General features: G+C 49.4%; 2 protein-coding genes across 4 annotated transcripts in view; both read left to right on the top strand.

Moving 5' to 3' along the window:
* Window positions 1-9404, top strand: part of CHMP7 (charged multivesicular body protein 7) — a 16330-nt gene extending 6926 nt beyond the window's left edge. The window contains exons 2-10 of one of the 3 annotated variants that reach the window (XM_014960923.1): window positions 2217-2391; window positions 4565-4750; window positions 5175-5308; window positions 5710-5758; window positions 6074-6193; window positions 6460-6558; window positions 7372-7432; window positions 8034-8195; window positions 9011-9404. In XM_014960923.1, the coding sequence (XP_014816409.1) occupies window positions 2217-2391; window positions 4565-4750; window positions 5175-5308; window positions 5710-5758; window positions 6074-6193; window positions 6460-6558; window positions 7372-7432; window positions 8034-8195; window positions 9011-9075 (1051 nt within the window). In that variant the 3' untranslated portion in view covers window positions 9076-9404. Of the gene's footprint in view, window positions 1-2216; window positions 2392-4564; window positions 4764-5174; window positions 5309-5709; window positions 5759-6073; window positions 6194-6459; window positions 6559-7371; window positions 7433-8030; window positions 8196-9010 lie in introns of those variants that run through there. The other 2 variants (XM_014960122.1, XM_014961678.1) reach the window with 2 other exon arrangements.
* A 5884-nt stretch (window positions 9405-15288) lies between these two features.
* Window positions 15289-17078, top strand: LOC106893840 (D(1) dopamine receptor-like). Its single transcript, XM_014952503.1, has one exon. The coding sequence runs from the start codon at window positions 15514-15516 to the stop codon at window positions 16861-16863; it is 1350 nt and encodes a 449-aa protein (XP_014807989.1). The 5' UTR covers window positions 15289-15513; the 3' UTR covers window positions 16864-17078.
* The last annotated feature ends 5968 nt before the right edge of the window (window positions 17079-23046 follow it).

Genomic DNA, 23046 nt, shown 5'->3' with positions numbered 1-23046 from the left:
GGTCTGTGAGGATGAGGGGTTGTCTCTGTGAGGGGAGTGCTCAGCCTTTAAGGGATGGAGGGATGGTTGCAGGAGGAGGAGGTGTGAGGAAGCTTTGCGCCAGGGATGCGGGCAAGGAGAGGTCTGTTGTGTCAGCCTTGGAAGGGTTCAAGGCCAAGGTTGGAGGGGGCTTGGAGGAACCTGGGCTGGTGGGAGGTGGCCCTGCCCAGGGCAGGGGGCTTGGAATGAGATCATAGAATGGTTCAGGTTGGAAGGGACCATAAAGGTCTTCGAGTTCCAACCCTCTGGTGGTCTTTAAGGTCCCTTCTAACCCATCCTATGATGATGCAGTGGCCCAGGTTGCCCCGAGAAGCTGTGGCTGCCCCATCCCTGGAGGGGTTCAAGGCCAGGTTGGAGGGGGCTTGGAGGAACCTGGGCTGGTGGGAGATGTCCCTGCCTAGGGCAGGGGGTTTGGAATGAGATCATAGAATGGTTCGGGTTGGAAGGGACCATAAAGGTCTTTGAGTTCCAACCCCCAGATGGTCTCTAAGGTCCCTTCCAACCCAGACTGTTCTATGATGATGCAGTGGCCCAGGTTGCCCCGAGAAGCTGTGGCTGCCCCATCCCTGGAGGGGTTGAAGGGCAGGTTGGAGGGGGCTTGGAGGAACCTGGGCTGGTGGGAGGTGTCCCTGCCCATGGAAAGGGTTTGGAACGAAGTGGTCTTTAAGGTCCCTTCCAACCCAAAGTATTCTATGATGATACAGTGGCCCAGGTTGCCCCGAGAAGCTGTGGCTGCCCCATCCCTGGAGGGGTTGAAGGGCAGGTTGGAGGGGGCTTGGAGCAACCTGGGCTGGTGGGAGGTGTCCCTGCCCATGGAAAGGGTTTGGAACGAAGTGGTCTTTAAGGTCCCTTCCAACCCAACCCATTCTTTGATTCTCTGCTTACTGTGTGGGTGACAGGGAGAGCGCTGCAGGGTGCTGGATAAATGGAGGGGGATGTGATGGAAGGCTTGGTGCTCTTCGAGGGGTTGTTGTGCCTACCTGTGCTTATCACTGGGGCTGTGGGAGACCTCGAGTAGGTTTGGGGTCCTGTGGCAGGGCTTGCAAAGGAGAGGAGAGCACAGAGAGGCCCAAAGGAATATGGGGTTATGTTGTGTGGGGGGGATTTGGGAGCCTTGTGCAAGGTAAAGCATGGCCAGGGAGTCAGAGGAGCTCACCCTGGGGCTTGCAGGAGGTGTGGGAGGGCAGTGGGGAGTGTGGGGGATCCCAAGGGAATACTGTGCCAGGAGAGCTTGGTGTTAAATTGGGTTATGTTTCCTGAAATGGTTGTTGTGATGACCCAGCTGCAAATGGTGTAGGAGCATGTGGGGATGTGGTGCTCTGTTATTTGCAACCAGGTGGTTTGTGTTGTGAAACCTGAGCCTGGGACTGATACCCTGAAAAGAGTCAAGAGCAGCAGGAGGTGGCTGAGTCTGTGTCTGGATCATAACAAATAAAATCTCTGGATCTGAGAGAAACTGTACTTGCAATTTAACATGCAAATGAAGCATCCTGAAACGTGCAGCTGCTCTCTTTAAAAACTGATCCTCCCCATCAATTTCCTTGCTCAATACCTCATCGGTTTCCAGTCAGAAAACTGGTTCTCCCACTGGTTCTCCAGTGGGAGAAACGTGCTAAACTGGAAAAATAATAAATGAAAGACCTTTGTGTCCAGAGGAACAGGACCACAAAGATGATGAGGGGCCTGGAGCATCTTCCTTAGGAGGAAAGGCTGAGGGACTTGGGTCTTTTTAGTCTGGGCACAAACTTGAACATAAGAAGTTCCATCTCAACATGAGGAGGAAACCTCTATGAGGGTGGCAGAGCCCTGGAAGAGGCTCTCCAGAGAGGTGGTGGAGTCTCCTTCTCTGGAGACATTCAAGCCCCCTGTGGACATGTTCCTGTGGGACCTGCTTTGGCAGGGGGTTGGACTAGATGATTTCCAGAGGTCCCTTCCAACCCCATATCCTTCTGGGATTCTGAACCTGGGGATGAGTGGAGACCTCTGTACACTTCCATAGGTAGTAATAACAAGTCAAACTAGCTAGAAACTAACTTTTCATTAGAAAACACTGCTAGGGCTGTGGATGTACATGAGAGCAATGTTTTGGTTAATAACTCCCCGTGCTAGCACTCTTGCTGCCAGGAGAAGGGTTTAGACTGTCTGTATTGAGTTCTGCATGCGTGTCTTTTCTCTAGACGTGGCAAGCTGCAGAGGGAGTCAGACTTCATGGCCAGTGTAGACAGCAGCTGGATCTCCTGGGGTGTGGGAGTCTTCATTCTGAAGCCACTGAAGTGGACTCTGTCCAGCGTGTTGGGTGACAGTAAAATACCTGAGGAAGAAGAAGTTCTGATTTATGTGGAGCTGCTTCAGGTGAGTGGTGTTGAGAGCTTTCTCAAGATTATGCATCTTCAGAAAAATTATGAGTCGTTTCCTTGCAAGCAAGGAAAGATCAGGATTGAATACACCTTTTTTATTTTTGTACTCTTTAGGTACTTAAAAGCCTGTAGAGAGCTGGATGGATTATCTGGGGAATAAGAAATAGTTTATATCTGCAGATGTTCCTACAGATCCTGGGCTGCGTAGGGCAGAGTGTGGCCAGGAGGTGGAGGGAGTTCATTCTCCCCATCTGCTCTGCACTGGGGAGGCCACAACTGGAATCCTGCCTCCAGTGCTGGGCTCCCCAGTTCAAGAGGGACAGGGAACTGCTGGAGAGAGTCCAGCGTAGGGCAACCAAGATGCTGGAGGGATTGGAGCATCTCCCTTGTGAGGAAAGGCTGAGAGAGCTGGGGCTCTTGAGGCTGGAGAAGAGAAGGCTGAGGGGAGACCTTCTTCATGCTCCCAAGGATCTCCAGGGTGGGTTGAAGGAGGATGGAGCCGGACTCTTTTCCGTGGTTGCCAGGGACAGGCCGAGGGGCAACGGGCACAAGCTGGAGCAGGGGAAGTTCCACTGCAATGGGAGGAAGAAGTTGTTTGGGGTGAGGGTGGCAGAGCCCTGGCAGAGGCTGCCCAGGGAGGGTGTGGAGTCCCCTTCTCTGGAGATCTTCAAGCCCCACCTGGATGCTCCTGAGTGATGTGCTCTGGGCAGCCCTGCTTTGGCAGGGGGGTTGGACTGGATGGTCTCTAGAAGGTCCCTTCCAACTCTGACAATTCTATGATTTCATGAAACTATTATAATGACTTTTCTCTGACTTCCAAGAAACGGGAGGGGCAAGCTTGCTTGCTTCTGGAGATCTCAGGGTTGAGTTTGTGCAAGTGGGGTACACGAGGGGAACTTGCAGACTGAGTCCCATCTGTTGCAGGGAGAAACGGGTGACGTACAAGTTGCTGGCTGTCAGTCCAGTGTATCATCGAGCTGAACTCACATGTGCGTTATTAAAGGCTGCTTTCACTTCAGAGGGTGTGCTTTCAGCTTGCCTTTTCAGTCCTGATAAGAACTGCCCTTTCTCCTGTCAAAGGTCCTTTTCTTTGGCACATTGTTAGCGCTGGACCCTTGTGAATTCACATAACTCATTGGTGCTCAGTGTAGCTTGGACGCTGCAGCGCTGGCAGTCCCTGTGGTACTCAGTGACTGTTAGAATTAGTGCCAAGACTTGCTGCTATTGTATGCAAGTGGTGTCTAAACGACCAGGACGAGCAGAAATACAGGAGCTCTTGAGATGTGTTCCTCTATCTGGAGTTACTCCAATAGCAGAGGGTGTCTTCTCTCTGCAGTGGGTGTCCCACAGCCTTTCCAAAGAGTACATGCAGGGGGGAGGAGAAAAACCTTTTAAAAAGGTGCCTGGAAAACCACAAACCTTGATGTGGGTCTTCTCTCTGCAGTGGGTGTCCCACAGCCCTTCCAGAGGGTACATGCAGGGGGGAGGAGAGGTTCCTCTATTTGTAGTTACTCCATTAGCAGAAGGTGTCTTCTCTCTGCAGTGGGTGTCCCACAGCCTTTCCAAAGAGTACATGCAGGGGGGAGGAGAAAAACCTTTTAAAAAGGTGCCTGGAAAACCACAAACCTTGATGTGGAATCTGGGGCTGGATGGAAAGGGTTATTTATTATCTATGGTCCCTTCCAACTCTAGAAATTCAGTGAAATTCAGTGAAATTTCTATAGTCTTAAGTGGACCATAGCTCTCACTTGCAGTGGGGAAAACTTTTCTTTTTCCTCTGCCCAGGGAGAAATGATGCAAAATGTCTCGATGAGTAGAATTACAGCGTGGCTTAAAGGAAAAAACTTTTGTTGGGTTTAAGAACTTCAAGAAGCGCAGAGGAGGTTCAGTTGCTGCCTGTGAGGTTCTTCTGTTGTTCCATTTGCAGAGGGAATGTGAAAAGTGTAGGGAAAGCTGTAACATTTTTAATTCCATTAATGGTGATATTTTTAAAGCACTGGAGCCGCTTTTGAGTGCTATATACAACTCATTCTGAAATTTTTTCTGGCCCAAAACATGATGCTTTTTAACTTTTCACCTCCAGTGTGTGGGAGGAAGCAGGTGTGGACTTGGCAGTTGTTGTGGGAGCGCTCAGTAAACTCACAGCCAGCCCCGTTGCTTCCTTTCAGGAGAAGGCAGAGGAAGTTTATCGCCTGTATCAGAACTCGGCGCTCTCTTCTCACCCTGTCGTTGCCCTCTCCGAGCTGCGTTCCCTCTGTGCCAACGTTTGTCCAGATGAAAGGACCTTCTACTTGTTGCTTCTCCAGCTGCAGAAGGAAAAGAGGGTCACCATCCTGGAACAGAACGGAGAGAAGGTACAGGGTAAAGGTGACTGCTTTTGGGTGGTATAATCCCCGTCTCGCATTTCATCTGGCTGGAGAGATTTATTGGCTAAATATGGGCGCTCTTTGATTGGAAAAGTCAATTCCTATGTACTCCAACATCATAACCTGTGCAGAGGCTCTTGAAAAGTGAGCCCAATACACCGTTGGGAGCACCAGGACAGCTTTAAATCTTCAGGGTGTCCCATTAAAGCTTTCTGTTTTCACACTGCTGTTACTTGATCCTCTCTAGTTTAATATTAGATTATTTGGGGATTGGCATGTCCTCATCTCGTTACAAGGCTTAAGGCTGGGGGTGTAAAAACATCTTTTCCTTCCATCAGAGTGACAATATCTCTAGTGCAGGCACAAACTCTGGAGATGTGGCTCAAGCTTGGGGTTCTTTTTTTTTCTGTAGATAGTGAAGTTTGCCCGAGGTCTTCATGCCAAAGTCTCCCCCATGAATGACGTGGATATCGGGGTGTATCAGTTGATGCAGAGCGAACAACTGCTGTCACAGAAGGTGGAGTCCCTTTCCCAGGAAGCAGAGAAGTAATTTGGGGACGGGTGGTGGGGAAGAACATCCGTGTGCTGTGGAACTTGTGTCTTCCTGTACCGTAGTTAGAAATGAAGCCACTTTCTAAAGTGCAAGTCATTCTTTCCTGTTCAGTAAACACGGCGGCCGCAGTCATGTGGCTGGGGCAGGTTTTCCAGTCTTTGTTCCCTATCTCTAAGAAAACAACTTGCAGTGAGTGGATGTCAAAAGATTTTTTTCAAAGATTTGGAATATGTTCAAGGGCTATTTGAGGATCAACCATATCATAAGAGTGGTTGTATCCGAAATGTGTTGTTACTTGGTCACCCCTGGAGTAGAGCAAGGTAGTGAGGATGGTTTGTGAATTAACTACTACTTGCAAAGGAATAAGCTGCTTTTCCTTGTTGCATCTGTACAGGTGTAAAGAGGATGCTCGGAGTGCTTGTAGAGCTGGGAAAAAGCAATTGGTAAGTGATATTCTCCTCGGGAGGAGCTACAAGGGAAGTGTTTGGAAGCTGGTCCATAATTGTGATAATAACCAGGGTTAGACATTACATACTTAAACTTAGACCTCTTGAACTGCTGCTTCTGAGGCTCCTTGAAGTGAAGATAAGAATGTATTTGGCCAGAGTGATGTGATGAAGAGAAAGGGAAATACCTAACTCTTAAAAACCAGCTGGGGGGGTGGTGTTGCCACACAGGGATTACTATGATTTTTTTTACACTTCCTTTGACTGCTGCCTGCTTTGTGATCCAAGCCTGTGTGTATCTGTTGTCTCCAGGCCCTGAGATGTTTGAAATCCAAACGAAGGACGGAGAGGCGCATTGAAGAGCTTCATTCCAAGCTGGATGCAGTGCAGGGCATCCTGGATCGTATATACGCCTCCCAGACTGACCAGATGGTACCATGTTAATTTTGTCTTGTATTTTCTCACTTTTTAACCCTGCTCTTCTCTTTTGTGCTGCTTTACCTGCAGCTCGTGCCTCAGGGGTGTGAGCTGGGGTGAGACTTGATTCTCTGCTCTAGAAAACAACAGATCTGCTTGGGGCTGCATTTTCTGCTTTTGTTTCTCTGGGGGGTCCTGTTAATCTTAACAGGTTTTGAGAAAAGCTCACTATGCCTGTTGGTTGTTCTTAGCATTGTCCATTTTCCTCTTTTTTTTTAAAGGTATTTAATGCCTATCAGGCTGGTGTGGGAGCTCTGAAACTCTCTATGAAGGACGTTACTGTGGAGAAGGCAGAGAATCTGGTGGATCAGATACAAGAGGTACTGAAATAAGAGCACATCTAAATAAATAAGCTTGTAGTGTGTAGATGTACACAGCAAACTTGCTCAGCTATTAATGCTGAGGCTTCTGGCACTGTTAGCTTTCTGTCACCAGAGCAAACTCACTTAATCTTGATCTTTTTAGACCAGCAAGGGAAGGTCTTCAAACAACCACATCTGGGCTTGTGTATTTGCATTTATTGCTAGCTAGTAATCACAATTTACATTAAATCTGTGTATTTCGTGTGTTCTTTTGGTTAGCAATATTGTGCAGCACACAGCTCTCCTAGAAAACGTTTAGGGAGATGTATCAAAAAGAAATACAAGTGGTATCTTTGCAAGTTGGAATGCAAATACATGCATTAAAATGGGGTTTTAAACTGCCTAACCCATAATCTTCTGCAGTTCAGTAAAGGAAAGGAGACAAGCTGATTCTGAAGGAATTGAAATGAAGAGAGTAATCTGTCTGCATAAGCTGGTGTGGAAAACAGAAAAGGATTACTTTTTTAGCAACTTCAGCCTCCGTGTACTTAAATGGCAACTTCAGCTACCGAGCTGAGGGGCTGTCTGTAAAATTTCATAGCTGAGGTGTATTGGTCCTCAGCTTCCTTATTTTGTTATCCTCAGCCGCAATACAGGCTCGTTACTGATGTGGAAAAGCTAAAATTAGGGAGATTTTTCTCTCTTTTTTGGTCTGAAATTCTGTTTCAGGTTTGATCCTCAAATGTGCTACTTGGTTTTGCAAAACTGAAATAATAATCCATGTTACTGCTTTTGCTACTGAAAAACAAACCCTCTGTGTTTTTTCCTCAGCTTTGTGATACCCAAGATGAAGTAGCCCAGACTCTGGCTGGAGTGGGGATCAATGGGCTAGGTATGTTTGGGGGTTTTTAGCCTTTGCTTCTCTTCTGTTGCCACTGCTGGCCCTCTGAGCTGAGCCCTTCCCTGCTCCTTCCCCACGGATGTCTCATCCCCCCCATCCCTTCAGTGAGAGAAGAATCACTCACTGAAATACCAAAGATGTTGCTTCTGGTGCCTTGGGAGGAAGCGAGGGCTGACAAGGGCTTCTCAGACAGTGGGTTGAAAAGGAATGGGCATTTGGGCATCTCCAAATCCTTGCAGTTCTCTAAGTGCTGGTGGATTTTAGTTCAGAGTTGCGTAGCGTTGATCTAAATCTATTTTTAGAGTGGCTGCTGCTTTGTTTTTTTAAGTGATGATCTTTTTCCTCAGGCTGCAGCCTGTTTGTCTCTGCTGAAATGTTTTCCTGCCCTTAAGTGCCTCAGGTTCTAAAGGAATAGTTTCTCCCTGAGATCAGGACTGAATTTCCACCTTTAGAAGAAGAACAGGGAGTTCCTTATTGTTATGAGTAATGATGGATGGGGGTAGTAATGCCTCTTTTAAACTTGGACTACAGTCTGTGCTGCAAAGATGCTACTTAATTCTGCTTGGAACTGACTGTTTTCTTTCATCAGCAGAGATGGACACTGAGGAACTTGAGAAGGAGTTGGACAGTCTCCTCCAGGACTCGACCAAGGAGCCTGTAGATTTGCCTCCCGTTCCCCAGAAGGTGCTAAATCCCCCCATTTCTGATGCTGAGCTTGAAGCTGAGTTGGAAAAGCTCTCTCTTGCTGATGGAGGTACGGACGACGGGAAAGTCGTGTTAATTAGCTGCTATTAGGATCCACGACAGCCTTGCAAAATGAAACACTGAAGTCTGAGCCAGGATCTTTCCCACTTCCAGTTACACGGTTGGAAGCAAGCTCTCCCAGTATCCCTGCCAGGAGCCCAGTGGCATTGTCTTTCACTGCCAGGCTCAGCCTTGAGAGAGCTGCCCTCTTTGCTAGAAATTCTGCCTGGGGTAAAGGGAAAGTCAAAGCCCCTGTGAGGGAGCTGGTGCTTGGACTTGTTATTTTTTGTCATCTTTTAACAAAGCCAAGCAGTGTTTTTTGTATGTTCTGGTAAAATGATAAAGTAGACCAGCATTTTCATGCCAAGCACTCAGCATCTTCTCTGTCCTAGAATGCTTACTACCTGTTACAGGTATGGTACCCACTTAAACTAGTACTAAATAAGTTTTATTTAATAACAGTGAGTGACATGAGTTTATGGGCTGGAATTGCATGCTGAGTTTTCCCTAAACTTATCTTGGACAGGGGTAAATAGACTCTAATTTTCCTTTCAGGAATCTGTTAATGAATGGACAGGTTCACTAAATTATGGACACAGCCTGTCCATATTGTTTTCTTCCTACTTGGGCAGCTGATATTCTCCAGTTTAAGAGCAGAACACTCAGCATCCCATGTCAAACGTGGAGTGTGGGTTTCCAAGAGAGTTCAGTTGAATATTGAAGCACTGAGGCACTTGGAAACTGTGTTTCTTAGTTATGACATGGTTGATCTGATCCCTCTTACTGGTGAAAACTGATCTCTTTCTGTTGCAATTTTCTTTATAGATTTGGCACAAAAGACTCCCTCTGCTTCCTCTGAACCCAAAACAGCTCTGGGACTGAATCTCTAAAGACCCAACCGAATCCTGTTGCTGCAGTTTGAGAAGTTGTCTTAAGGTTCCTTAACTAATGACTGGAACTTCTGGGGAGAGGGGTCACGTTTCCCTGTTCTTCATGGATATCCCTTGGCTCAGCAACAGGATCTCCTGCCATGACAATCCACTCTGGAACTGGCCCCAGTTGGTGTTTGTCATCTCTGTGCCAACATCTGCACTGGTCTCAAATTGACTTGTCGATCCCAAGTCACTCTGCGACATCCAGATTTTCAGATTTTCCCCTTCTGGGAACACAGTTCACTATTCTGCCCGGTGAAGATAAAACTCTTCTATGTCCATAACAAGTGCTCGGGTTTCGATCCCAAGTCACTCTGCGACATCCAGATTTTCAGATTTTCCCCTTCTGGGAACACAGTTCACTATTCTGCCCGGTGAAGATAAAACTCTTCTATGTCCATAACAAGTGCTCGGGGGTTTTTTTTGTTTTGTTTTTTTGGTTTTTTTATTTCTTTCTTTCTTTGCTGTGGCTGATGTTGAGAATCTGAGTTGCAGCGATATGGCAGTTGCTCAACATTTGGCTGTTTGTGTGGTTGTTGAAAACACTTGGCACATAGGTACTGTCCTTGACATAATTTATCTGCAACGAGCTTAAACACCTTATGATAGTTCTCTCCCTCCCTGTCTGTATTTTGCACGCTCGTGGACAACTAGACACTAACTGTTCAATTGTAGGAGATTTTGGTGCTGCTCTAGGGGGCAGCAATTGCAAGCACAAGACAAAAATAATTCCTCTTTCTGTAATGATACTAAGGCCTTAAAAGGGAGACCTGCAAAAGATTTCAAATGAAGGAAGTTTCTCACTCTGCCTGTTGTGCTGAAGCCTTGCAGTCACTATAATACAATTTTCCGCTTGCTCTTACTTGAAATTGGAGCTGTTTTGCTATTTTTTTTCTGTCTTCCCTGTTTGCAAAACTTCTTGGGAACTGCAGGGTGATCTGCTTTGAGCTCTGCCCTTGAGTGATGTGGGGTGGGAGGAGAAGGGATGCATCTTTTTTTTCCCTTTCTGAGAAGACAGTTCTGTGTAACAGCCTTGGCTTTGTCTTCGGTCTTGATGATGCAATTCCACATGATCGTGGGTTACCAGAAAGTCTAAAACAAACCCCTGTGAATGTTTCTAATGAGAAAAAAAGAAAAAAAGCAGCACAACAGCTGAGGATGTTTTTTAGAGGCTGTCTATACCCATCAGAAGTGAAATCCTCATCTTTTGCAGGTCCCTTTTTTATTACGCGTGTGCACACGGACGAGCAGAGAGCCCGTTACCTGCCGTGAATAAATGAATTCTTTCAGGAGGGGAATGTGCTCCAAACTGGGCTTTTCTGCACGCAGAGCCTGTGCCTGGCAGGGGAGCGACGTGCTGCTCTATAAAACCAGTCCTCCTCTCCCCACACCTCTCCCTGACTCGGAATGTATCCCTGTCACCAACCATCCTGTCACCGGACGCTGCCTCCGCTACCCAGGTCCGTTGCCGGAGCCATGGGGATGGCAGCTTGGGTGAGTGATAAACTTATTGACCACCCACCCACCTTTTAGCCCCAGAGGACAGGGGGGAAGAAATTACAGGTCAGTAGGGTCTTGTGGTGGCTCTGGCTGCTTTTGTCACTTGGTCCCAGAGTGCAGACTGCTGCCAGGGAAGGGATGCTGTAGCCACGTAATGGTGTATCCGGGCTGCACATGGAATTATTTGAATTGACTTGAAGCTCTGTATTCCTTTCCTTTGTAAGTAAACGGGAGAAAAAACCACCGTGTTTTCTGCCTGTGTGTAATAAAGGGGAGGGGAGGAACGGAACCAGAGTCCTTTGTGGTGCCTCCTTTTCTTTGCCTGTGTCACAGATCGCTGCCGCGTTCGTGGTGACCCCGCTCTGCTTCTGCATCTGTAAAACTTGGCTGCTGAAAGTAAATGCTGGGTTTGGGGTACTTCGTTTCACCAGTAGCCTTTTGGAAAGGCTTGCTGCTTTGGTTTTTTTTTTTCCTTCACCTTGTCTTATCTTTCCACTTCTTTTTTCATCGTTGAGCATCTCACAACTGTGCAGTTCAAAGCTCACACGCGACACTGGTCTTTGCCTGAGGCACCTCGTTGTGGCCATGGAGGAAACTGCTACACTGGGGAAATTAAATCCCCCTTGGTTCTCTACTAAATAATATGTAAACCTTCTTTTGGGACAGTTTTTGTCCAGCTCCTTGTCCTGCTTATAATTAAGCAGCACAGCTGAGGGGACCGATGCTGTTTTTTCCCCCTCTGTTTGAAGACAATCAATCTAAATAGAGTAACCTGATGCATAAACTACTTAAAACAAATTATTTCTCCTTCCCTCTGAGACCAAGATGTAAAGGTTGAGCCTGTTTCCTCACGAGAGGTCAGTACAGCCAGTATCACTGGATTTTTATTTTAAAGGATATGATTCCTCCCCTGCTATCAAAACTTGGCCATAAAGTCCAAAGTGATTTCCTGGAGGAATAAACACTCCTGTAATTCGTGCCCTTGTGGAAGAGGCATTGAAGAGTTAAACCCAAGCAGCTGCCACTTTATTTGAAGTGGCTTGTAATTTTCTTCCTTTGATGCAAAGTGGGGAATGTAATCAAGATGGCTGAATAGAGAATTTTAAGTATATTTTGGTGAGACAGCAGGGAAGGGAAATAGAGGGCAGCTTCTTGCTGGGCGAGGAAATTAAATATAAAAAAACCCCGAGAGCTGAATTGCCACCAAACTGGAATCTTATCATACTTGAGTGCTGTTTAAAATAGTATTTAACTTGATTCTCAGAAAAAATAGCAGCTGCTTATGCAAGGAAATGTAGAAACTGTTTAGTAATATAATGCAGCAGAACAGTTTGCTCGGTAGAAAAGATTGCAGGCAGGAGGAGTTAATCTGTGAGTGTGAGTAACTGCCTGTGTTCTGTTTGAATAACTGTATTTTATTTGCCTCTGACAACAGAGTTAAGGGTCCTTTCTTCATTAGGGGTGTTCTGAGATGCACAAAAATTGGGTAATGGATCCCTTTCCATCCTGTTTTCCCCCAGCTTTGAGCGTCTGCTCCAGCATAAGCAGTGTGCGAGGGCGAGATCCTTTCTTGGATGTTCCTAAGCTCCTGAGGAGGAGGAGGAAGGCTTCCTCGAGGAATAATTTCCTGGAATTCCTTCTGGCTTGGCATGTGCAACCTCAGCGTGCTGTGAGCTCCCACTCGGAGCCTCTGCTGTGATTTAATGCTGTGTGACACGTCACCTGCCATCGCTGGTGGTGTGAAAGCAGCAGTGAAGGCATCCTGGTGTTTGTGTCGTGTGACTTAAATCTCAAAAAAATCTTTGTGGCTGGTGTAGGGAATGTGAGAAAAATGTCCATTTGGGGCAGAGGATGGTTCATCTGCGTGAATCCTTCCCTGGGGCAGTGCACTGCCAGAGTCCTGTGGGGTCAGGGCAATTAGATTATAGAATAGTTTGGGTTGGAAGGGACCTTAAAGACCATCCAGTCCCTGGGACACCTCCCACCAGCCCAGGTTGCTCCAAGCCCCCTCCAACCTGCCCTTGAACCCCTCCAGGGATGGGGCAGCCACAGCTTCTCGGGGCAACCTGGGCCAGGCTCTCACCACCCTCAGGGGGAAGAATTTCCTCCCAAAATCTCATCTCCATCTCCTAATTTTTGGTTTAAAACTGTTCCTTCTCCTCCTAGGGCTCCCCTCCCTCACCAAGGGTCCCTCCCCAGCTTTCCTGGAGCCCCTTGAGGGACTGGAAGGGGCTCCAAGGTCTCCCTGGAGCCGACCCCCATCTCTCCACACTCTCCTCTACAACTCCCTGAAAGGAGGGTGTAGAGAGATGGGGGTCGGTCTCTTCTCTCAAGTCACAGGCGACAGGACAAGAGGAAATGGCCTCAAGTTGCGCCAGGGGAGGTTCAGGCTGGATATTAGGAACAATTTTTTCACTGAAAGGGTTCTCAGCCCTTGGAATGGGCTGCCCGTGCAACCTGGGCCAGGCTCTCACCACCCTCAGGGGGAAGAATTTCCTCCCAAAATCTCATCTCCATCTCCTAATTTTTGGTTTAAAACTGTTCCTTCTCCTCCTAGGGCTCCCCTCCCTCATCAAGGGTCCCTCCCCAGCTTTCCTGGAGCCCCTTGAGGGACTGGAAGGGGCTCCAAGGTTTCCTCAGAGCCTTCTGTTCTCTAGGCTGAACCCCCCCAATTAAATTCTCTAATTTAACCCTCTAATTAAATTCTGGTGAGGAGAAGACCCAAGCCTTCTGAGCCGGCTGTTGGTGCCATCTAGCTTCCTTTCCTGGGGTAGCCACTTGGCAGGAGCAGGCTGCAGACGCTGGAACTAATGAGGCTTAATTAAACAAAGCCTTCAGAACGAAGTGCTGTGACATGCTGGCAACAAGTTTCTTTAACCTGTCACAAAGCAAGCGTGCTGTTTGCTTTGGGAGTGAGCTGGATCTTCAAGAGAATAATTGCACTCTTGTTTGAAAGTTGTTCTTGAGCTTGCCCTGGGTTTTATGCAAAGCCTGGGTTACGGGGTCAAGTTAATTAAATCTGGGTGCAGCTGAGCCCACTCTGTGTAGATTGGCTGCTGCTTTCTTCAGAAGTGCTGGCTGGGCCAGGCAAAGGGCATCGTGATACACTCCAGCAACCGTGGATGGAATGAGTGAATTAAAGGCTGAACTGCTTTGGGGTTTTTTTTTTCCCAGTTTGATTTGGAAAGCTTTTTGCTGCTCTTTCCCACCTTGCCCAGTTTACCAGCCAGGCGTGTTTCTCAGGAGCAGGTCCCCCCTTTGAGCAGCCCTTACAGAGCTGGCTCTCGAGGAAACTCACCTCCTGAAGGATTTTTCTGATATTTCTTTGATCAGAGGAGCCCTTTTGCTTACGGGGTGGTTAGTCACCGAGTGATGGATGGGATCTTCTTGCATCCAAGGTCAGCCCTGGTTCTTAATACCGTGCTATTCCTCCTCTCAACACAACAGGGGAGAGTCTTGTGGAACTGTTTGCTTGTCTGGAGCGAGAGTTTTATGGGGCAGGAGGAGAAGTGGTTTTAGGGGAGATACCCCTCCTCGTTCCCCAATTCTGCAGTACCACATCACCTGTGACTTTCCAGCCCCAGCAGGCTGGGGTTGCTCAGGTCTGCTCAGCCCCTGTGGTCTCAGAGGGATGGGTGGGAAGGGCAGCAAGGAGACCTCCTGGGGGTGACCTCCATTTGCTGAGGGGGCTGGTACCCTGCTGGAAAGGCATCTTGATTTTTCCAATTAATATTTTCAGCTGTCGGCCGATCACTGAGGTGAGAGCTGATGTGGAACTAGTTAGGAATTAAATATAAAGAAAGAATGATGAACTTAAAAGAGAACCTACCTTATATCACTGAAAATACCCATGTTTGTTTATCAAAAAATCTTATCACGGTGATGTTCAGTACCCTTTCTGGTCCTACACAAAACCTCTACGGAAAGACTGGCTGAAAACTGTGCTGTGCCTGATACTTTCAGAAAGGAAAAGCTTTCAGATTTGTATGAGTTTTTTTTTTTTTTTGCGTTGTGTTTTTTGCCTGTGGACTTGAAAGAATTTTGCAGTGGAAAGTCAATGCCAGTTTTGCACCATTTGCAGCTCGGGATGGGGAGAGTAACTGGTTTAGGGTCGTATATCTCAATGCCTGTGCAGTGAATTTAGGCATCTCTTATTCTGAGATCAAGCACGCTAGATTTCCATCCTGATTTGCATTGAAGACCCTCAAATCCCACTTGACTGTTATTTTACCCCTTCAATCCTATTGCCTAATTTCCCAAGCAACTTACCCTGCTGGCTGCAGGCTCCCAATGTCCTCCTTGGCTCGCAGAGCGACCCACCTGCAGCGTTTGGGGACCTGGTGTGTGGGCAGAGAAGGATCTCACCTGGGTGAAATGCAGAGGGAAGAGCAGAGCAGCAGTTGTTTCACCAGCAGAGAAGGTCTGTCTGCAAGAGTAGAGAGAGTCCCATTCCCTCTTAGGTCCAGTCTGGCCAGTGGAGAAAAGGGATTGACTGGGAATTCTGTAGCAGGCACCGGCTCAACAAGGGATGAAGAGCTTCTGAGAGAGGAGAGGGAGGAAGGCTTGCAGCAAAGCCCTCCCAGCTCGCTCGAGTGCCGGAGGTGAGTGCTGGCTCTTTGTGAGAGACAGGCTGCGAAGAAAGAAAAGTGGGGTGGGAGGCAAGAGAGGGGAAAAAAAAACATCAAACGCCACGTTGTCAGCAGGAGATTTGGAAAGGAATCAGAGCTTCAAGAGCTTTTCCTTGTGCCAGGTTGTCTGGCTGGGTGTGAGAGCTGGGAGGACGGCAGTTGGTGCTTCTGAGAGGTCAGAGGAGCAGCTAAAAGGGGGTTTTGGAGGCTGATGGGGACTTGAACAGCTGTGGAACCTCTCAAGGGACGGGAACGAAGGGGAGAACCCATGGATGCTTTTTACTCCTCCGCGGAAGGAGACGGGCAGGATGTGATCAATGACACCAGTGGTAAGAAGAGCTGGGCAGAGGAAGGCAACTCCAAGTTGTCCTTCCGTGTGGTGACAGCTACTTTGCTTTTCCTCCTCATCCTCTCCACGCTCCTGGGCAACACCCTGGTGTGTGTGGCTGTGGTCAAGTTCAGACACCTGCGCTCTAAGGTCACCAATTTCTTCGTTATCTCCTTGGCGGTGTCCGACCTCTTTGTGGCCGTCCTGGTGATGCCCTGGAAGGCTGCCACCGAGGTGGTGGGGTTCTGGCCCTTTGGGGCTTTCTGTGACGTTTGGGTGGCTTTCGATATCATGTGCTCCACAGCTTCTATCCTCAACTTGTGCATCATCAGCATGGACCGGTACTGGGCCATTTCCAACCCCTTCCGCTACGAGAGGAAGATGACCCAGCGCGTGGCTTTCATCATGATCGGGGTGGCTTGGTTACTGTCCCTCTTGATTTCCTTCATCCCCGTGCAGCTGAAGTGGCACAAGGATCGTGAGCTCTTTAGCCAAGAGGAGCCAGGTTTTAATGTCACCTGGGAGGAGGAGAACTGTGATTCCAGCCTCAACAGGACTTACGCCATCTCATCTTCCCTCATTAGCTTTTACATCCCCGTTGCCATCATGATTGTGACCTACACCCGCATCTTCCGCATTGCCCAGCGGCAGATCCGCAGGATCTCCTCCCTGGAGAGGGCGGTGGAACATGCCCAAAACTGCCACGGCAGTGACTGCCCTCATGAGGCCTCCCTGAAGAACTCCTTCAAGAGGGAGACCAAGGTCCTCAAGACCCTCTCCATCATCATGGGTGTCTTTGTCTTCTGCTGGCTGCCCTTCTTTGTGCTCAACTGCATGGTGCCCTTCTGTAACCTTGACCTCCACCAGCCAGGGGAGCTACCTTGCGTCAGTGAGACTGTCTTCAACATCTTTGTCTGGTTTGGGTGGGCCAACTCTTCCCTCAATCCGATCATTTATGCCTTCAATGCAGATTTCCGGAGAGCTTTTGCCACCATCTTGGGCTGTGGTTGCCTTTGCCCCAACAATGCAGTGGAGACGGTGAACTTCAGCAACGAGCTGGTCTCCTACCACCACGACACCACCTACCAGAAGGAAGTGGTGACCCTCAGCTACCCCCAGCTTCTCCCCCACGCTGCTCTGCAGATGGAAAGCCACGAGGTGGCCTTTGAGAAGGTTTCTCAGGTCTCCGAGCCCTCTCACAACACCTTTCCTGCGGTGATGCACGTGGAGTGCGACGCGGCAGTTTCGCTGGAGAAGATCACACCTTTCACCAGCAACGCCTTCGATTGAGAACAGGGTTGGGAAAAGGGTGGTGGGATGGTCTTGGGGAAGGATGGAAGCAGGGACACCATTGCAGTTGCCTATTTTCTGAGGAGTTTACATGGATATTGTACTCTGGGCAGTGGTTTGCGTTAGTAAGTGTGGAAAGGTCAGAGTGACTTCCCAGATGGCTCAGGGGGTTCAGATGTGTGGGTTTTGTAGCTCGGATTCAGACCCAACCTGGGTGGGCAGCAGAGACCTGTGTTGCTGCTCTCTCTAGTTGACCCCATGGAAAAATGCTTTCTGCAGAAGATGAAAATGCAAGGGCTTGAATTCCACTTTCCTTCAGCTGAGAAAGCAAAGACTTGTGTGGGGTCTGTTGAGCCTCTCCTCTGTAGCCCATGAAGGAAAAAAGCAGCTGTGCTTGTGGGGAGAGAGGCTGGTTTTGCCACTGCCTGTGCCCAAAGGGCCATCAACCCAAGGTTGCTCAGTGGGCACAAGTCAAGTGGCAAATACTCTCTTGGTGATAAGTGCCACTGGTAGAAGTAGATAATGCCACCTTGTGCTTGGTGGGATGGTGCTTTGGGAAGCACCTTCAGCTTGGGAAACCCACATTTCTGGTGGGCTGTGCAGGAAGGAGACAACGGCCGTGGTAGGATAACTCTTAGGTTCAGCTCTTCAGTAGCCCCTTCCAGGCCCTAAAGGGAGCCTACAGGAGAGATGGGGAGGGACTCTTCATGAGGGAAGGGAGTCCTAGGAGGAGGGGGAAGGGTTTGCCCCTGAAAGAGGGGAGATGGAGCTGAGATGTGGGGAAGAACTTCTTTGGTGTGAGGGTGGTGAGAGCCTGGCCCAGGTTGCCCAGAGAAGCTGTGGCTGCCCCATCCCTGGAGGGGTTCAAGGGCAGGTTGGAGGGGGCTTGGAGCAACCTGGGCTGGTGGGAGGTGTCCCTGCCCATGGAAGGGGGTGGCACTGGGTGGTCTTGAAGGTCCCTTCTAGTCTATGACTCTATGACTGTCTCTCTGTTGCTTGGGCAAATGATCCTGCAAGTCTGGGCAAGAAGGCAACCACCTTTCCTGGAGCCCCGAGGCTCTGCTTGGCAGCAGCTTTGTCTGGAGCGTGTTGCAGGGGAGGATTCACCACCTTAAAGGTCTGCTCTGGCCCCTGGAGCAAGAACCAGCCTCTCTGAGGTGGGACGTGCACAGCAAGAGCAGTCTGGGATGAACATAAACCGTGTTTTAGCCCCAGGATTTTGGGCTGTTTGCTCGAAGCCTTTGGGAAGGAGCGTGTCTGAGCCCTCCCGTCCCTGAGAGCAGAGGAGAAAAGCAGATGTTAAAGCAAGAACTTTGCTGGTTTGGTTTCTGCGCCTCCACCACATCTCCCACCAGTCAGGTCCCCCCCCCTTTCCTTTTCCTAGACTGTTTCTTCCCCCCTTTTACTTTGTTCTCCCTCCAATTCCCTTCCTCCCCCAGTTCATTAAGGATCCTGCCTCCCTTTGCTGTCTCATTTCAATAATAATGGCTCCTTCAGAAGCTCTCCTTGCTCACCTCTACTCTTTAATTAGCCTCCCCTGTGTATGGGAGCTGGTGTCTGCTTAGCTGGGGGTAGGAATAGGGAGTGAACAGCCCCCAGCTGTGACACCAGTGACTTTGGAAAGGTGTTTTGATGGGTGCCTGGTTAAACACCACCACAGCGAGGGGCACATCCACCTCGTCTCGAATCGGAGACACCTTTAGCTCTCTGGCACAGCAGAAAAGCCTCTTCCCCTCCTCTTCCTCCCTCCTCTCCCTCCCCGGCAAACGCTAACAAAGAGAAAAATATCTTTAGCTCTCTGGCACAGCAGAAAAGCCTCTTCCCCTCCTCTTCCTCCCTCCTCTCCCTCCCCGGCAAACGCTAACAAAGAGAAAAATCAGAAAGTGATAATTACAGAGTAACGGTAATTATTCAATAGAGCCCCATTATAGTCAAGTTACAGCACAATCAGCGTGGGAGGGGAGCAGAGCTCACCGTGTCTCCAAGGTCGATGCTTGGATTTTTTTTTTGGGGGGGGGAAGCACTGATAAGGCTCAATTTCATTTATAACCATCTCCCCGCGTGGCAGCGGTGGCTCGTCGGCAAAATCTAGAGGGTCTGGGGGCTTTTCAGCTCTGGGGGGGTGGCAGAGACTAAACTGGAGAAGGAGTTGTTGTTTTGGGATGGGGACAATCCTCTGGTGTGTTTCTAGGAGGCCCAACTCCACCGATTTTATTTGAACATCACTGCAATCTATATAATTATTTATCAGACTAAATGCAGGTGTTGGAGCACGTGTGTGGTTGTGTTTTACTTCGGGACTCCTGGCTTGGAGGCAAGAAGGACTCAGAATACCCAGCTTTTTTGTTATTGTTATTCAAAACAGTACTGTCCTGGCCTCCCTGGCTTTGTAGAGTTTACTGAGACTCACCTTGGGGCTAAATTTTGGGGATAAATCCACGCCTATTTGTAAAGTGAGTGGAGAAAAGCAATTAGCTTAATGGATTGTTGTTACCAAAGATGCCATTCCCTGATGATGATAACCATTCCCTGATGATGATAACCATTCCATGATGATGATAATAACCATTCCGTGATGAGCTGCAGGGTGAACCTGCAAAAGCAAGACAATGGAGAGGGTGATATGAACCCTTTTTTTTTTTTTTGTCCAATTATTGTCTGCATTTAATTTGTGTCAGGCAACACTGCCCCAGTCCCCAGCTCCAAAGCACTGGGGCTCTTCTACCAACGGTTCAGGGCACCAGCCCCCTCGGCTGGACCTTTTACGGTGACGTAGGTGGCTGGTACCTCCTGGTATCACATCAGGAAAGACGAGGTGGTGACGATGAGCTACACCAAAAAATTTCCAGGTTGAGGAACAAGCCTCTGCATGTCACAGACCTTTTGGATAACAGCCCCAAAATGATGTAATGTGGGCTTGCTTTGGCAGAAATACACCTTATCTTCAGAATGGGGTTCTTTTTTTGTTGTTGTTCTTTTTTTTTTCCCCCTTCCTTTGGGTTTTCCACACAGGTATCCACCAGGAAGCATCCTCCTCCAACCATCCTCAAGTCACACCACGCACTGCTACGTCCCTGCCCGAATTTGAGGTGGGTGCCATGAATCCCTACCCGGGGCTGATCCTGGTGCAGAATTCCACCACCCAGGACTCAGATACGCTGTAATCCCAGTCTGCTTTCTGGAGCTCTGCTTTTTTTGCCCTGGGTGAACTGGGAGCAGCAGGGTTGGCTCACTCTGCAGACAGGTTGTGAGGACCGGGTGGTTTTTCAGGTTGTAAGCCCCGAGCAGTCTAGAGAAGAATAAAATGAGTAAATAGGAACTCAAATCCAAGTCTCTGGATTGTGGAATAAGGTAACAAACTGGCATTTCCAATCCTCTGAGTGTCCCTCAGCTGCTGTGGAGGTACCAGGGCCCCAAAATTATCTCGTTAGGTGCCTGGTTATGTGAAGAGAGAGGTAGCCAGGACCCAGCCGGCACAGCTCAAGTGTCCAAAGCCACTCACTAAGCCTGGATACGCAGGGAATAGGGGAAAAGAAGCATTAAAATCTCAATTTAAATGGAAATTGGAGGCTGCTCCTGGGAGAGAAGGGGCAGCAGCAGCTGGTAGCTTGTCCTGAGAGCTCCAGGGCTGGTGGGATTCATGCTGTGACTTGGACATGAGCTCTTGGGGTGGCCAGAATTTGGCTCCAAAGTGGGTATTTGGGGAGGGAGGGCTCAAATGCCACCCAGCTGGGGACAGAGGTGGCTTCATGAGCCTGGGGGCTCCGAGCTGCCCCCGGCCCCTCCTCTGCTCAGGTCTCGGTGCCTCCCTGACGTGCTTTGCCCACTCTTGTACCTCCCCCTCCATTCCCAAACCCTGTGTAGATAAAAATCCCATTTCTCTCAAGCCACGGCACGCGTGGTCCCATCCTCCCAGGGGATGTTGCCTCATTTTGAGCTCTCCAGGGTTTTTCCTCTTTCCTTCCCCCCCCCTTGTGTAGTTCCTGCTGCGACGATGACCAGCCAGCACCCCAGAAACGCTCAGAGCAGTTACCAGGAGACACCACAGGTTGCCCAAAACTGCTGCTGGAGAGTCTGCCGTGGAGAGAAGGGTCCGTGGCTCATCTCTGCTCAGAGGTAAATGCCAGCAGTGGTGTGAGAGGGGGTCCACTGCCACCCAGGGCCATGCAGGTGCCCACTGCTGGGCAGGGACACCTCCCACCAGCCCAGGTTGCTCCAAGCCCCCTCCAACCTGCCCTTCAACCCCTCCAGGGATGGGGCAGCCACAGCTTCTCGGGGCAACCTGGGCCAGGCTCTCACCACCCTCAGGGAGAACAATTTCCTCCCAAAATCTCCTCTCCATCTCCTAATTTTTGGTTTAAAACTGTTCCCCCTCCTCCTAGGGCTCCCCTCCCTCATCCAGAGTCCCTCCCCAGCTTTCCTGGAGCCCCTTGAGGGACTGGAAGGGGCTCTAAGGTCTTCATGGAGCCTTCTTTTCTCCAGGCTGAACCCCCCAACTCTCTCAGCATCCCCTCCCAGCATCTCCATGGCCCTGACTGGTTTGCACTGGAGGTAGCTCCACCCCCCAACTCTCTCAGCCCCTCTCCCAGCATCTCCATGGCCTTGACTGGTTTGCAGTGGAGGCAGCTCCTGTTCTGGAAGCCTGTGCTGCTGGTCCTGTGTTTTGGGGGAGGGGGCTGGTCATCTCAGCCTGGCTCTAGAGGAGAAAAGAAGAGCAGAGCTTTTGTGTCTCCAATCCAGGCTGGAAATCCTTCCACCCTGCTTGTAGGTCAGAAAGGAAGCTGCAGGGCTGGGAAGAGGGCGATGTCTTACTCTGTGCAATCCCAAAATCAATGCTCATTTCGTTATGTCAGACTGGGGCTGGTGGCAACACTGGGAATTAATTTTTTGGTGTAATTGCTGCAGCAGAGGTCGTTCCCCCACCGCTCCTTTCCCAACTTGGAGAGAAAATGTGGGGCAGGGGATGGCTGTTGCCCTGGAGGTGGTTTTTCAGGTTTAGGGGGAAGGGATTTAGCAGAGAAAGGGGAGACAAGGGATGGGAAGGGGATGCAGGGTGCTGTCTTGCTTGACTTTTTGCTTTCAAATCCAAAACATCAGCTGCTCTTCTCATCAGACAGGGTCTCCAAGGGGTGAAGGACTGGATTTGAGGGTGTCTGGGTCCTTGGAGGAGCCTGGCAGAAGCTCTCCAGAAATCACAGGCCTGGCTTTCTCAATCTATATGGTAATTTCGAGCAATCAGTCAGCTAAAGATGGGGAGGGGGGGGAGGCAGGAGGGATTAACCCTGCCGAGGAGGAGGAGGATGATGATTTTGTGAAAGGAAGGCCAAGGATCTCTCCCCACATCAGGGTGGAGATGGCTCTGATGGACCAGGGCTGCTGCCTCGGGCTTGGTGTGTCTCTCAAAGTGCCTGGAGCATCTCAAGGAGCCCAGACGTGGTTCTTTTCTGCTCCTACATAATAAGGATCGTTAATTAGGATCTCGCTAATGAACCACATGGTTTGTTTTCATGGATCTTGCTGATCACTAGTGATTTCTCAGCTGGGAGCAGCTCGGGGGACACGGGGTGACCATGGGGGACATGATGACACCCTGGAAAAGCCATCAGTCGATGTGATGCTGCCTTTTTCTCTGATTGGGCTGATATTTTCAATTCTTAAGACCCTTTTTCTTCCAGAAACAGTAACCCCGGGTTAAACTGTGCCCCCTCCCTCCCCAGGATGGCTGCATTAACTCATTAAGGCAGGAATGTGAAATTAGGAGTGACCTTAGGAGCACCCGGCACCTCTCAGTTTCATTGGCTTCACCTGGTGCTCCTGAAAGGCCCAAATCTCTGCTTAGTCATCCCAAAACACTCTCTCGGCACCAGAGGCTACTTCTGGCTGGGCCACGGTCTCCCTAAAAATGGCTAAAAACCCTGGCACTTTTGGCAGGAGGAAGCTGTGATTTTGGTAAAAGTATTAGGATTTATTTCTAGCTGTTATGGGGGGGAAAAAAAAAGTTGATTTATAGGGAAATTGGGCTAAGGAAAATGAGCAAGTGGATGATTTTCCAACTTAAAAGCTCTTCTGGGCGGTACCTGCTCCCGTGAGCTGCCACGGACTGGGGTGAGTTTAGCATCAATGGGGGTTTTTTTGCAAGATTTGGTATTTTGGGGGCACGTGCGGTGTCCCCAGCACCCACAC

Source organism: Calidris pugnax, unplaced genomic scaffold, assembly GCF_001431845.1.
Source record: "Calidris pugnax isolate Ruff unplaced genomic scaffold, ASM143184v1 scaffold6, whole genome shotgun sequence".
Classification (NCBI taxonomy): domain Eukaryota; kingdom Metazoa; phylum Chordata; class Aves; order Charadriiformes; family Scolopacidae; genus Calidris; species Calidris pugnax.
The sequence above is the reverse complement of the archived record's forward strand: the minus strand, read 5'-3'. Positions and strand labels throughout refer to the sequence as shown.

Excerpts from the sequence above, each read along its gene's own strand:
- LOC106893840 (XM_014952503.1), top strand. The coding sequence starts at position 15,514 with ATGGATGCTTTTTACTCCTCCGCGGAAGGAGACGGGCAGGATGTGATC.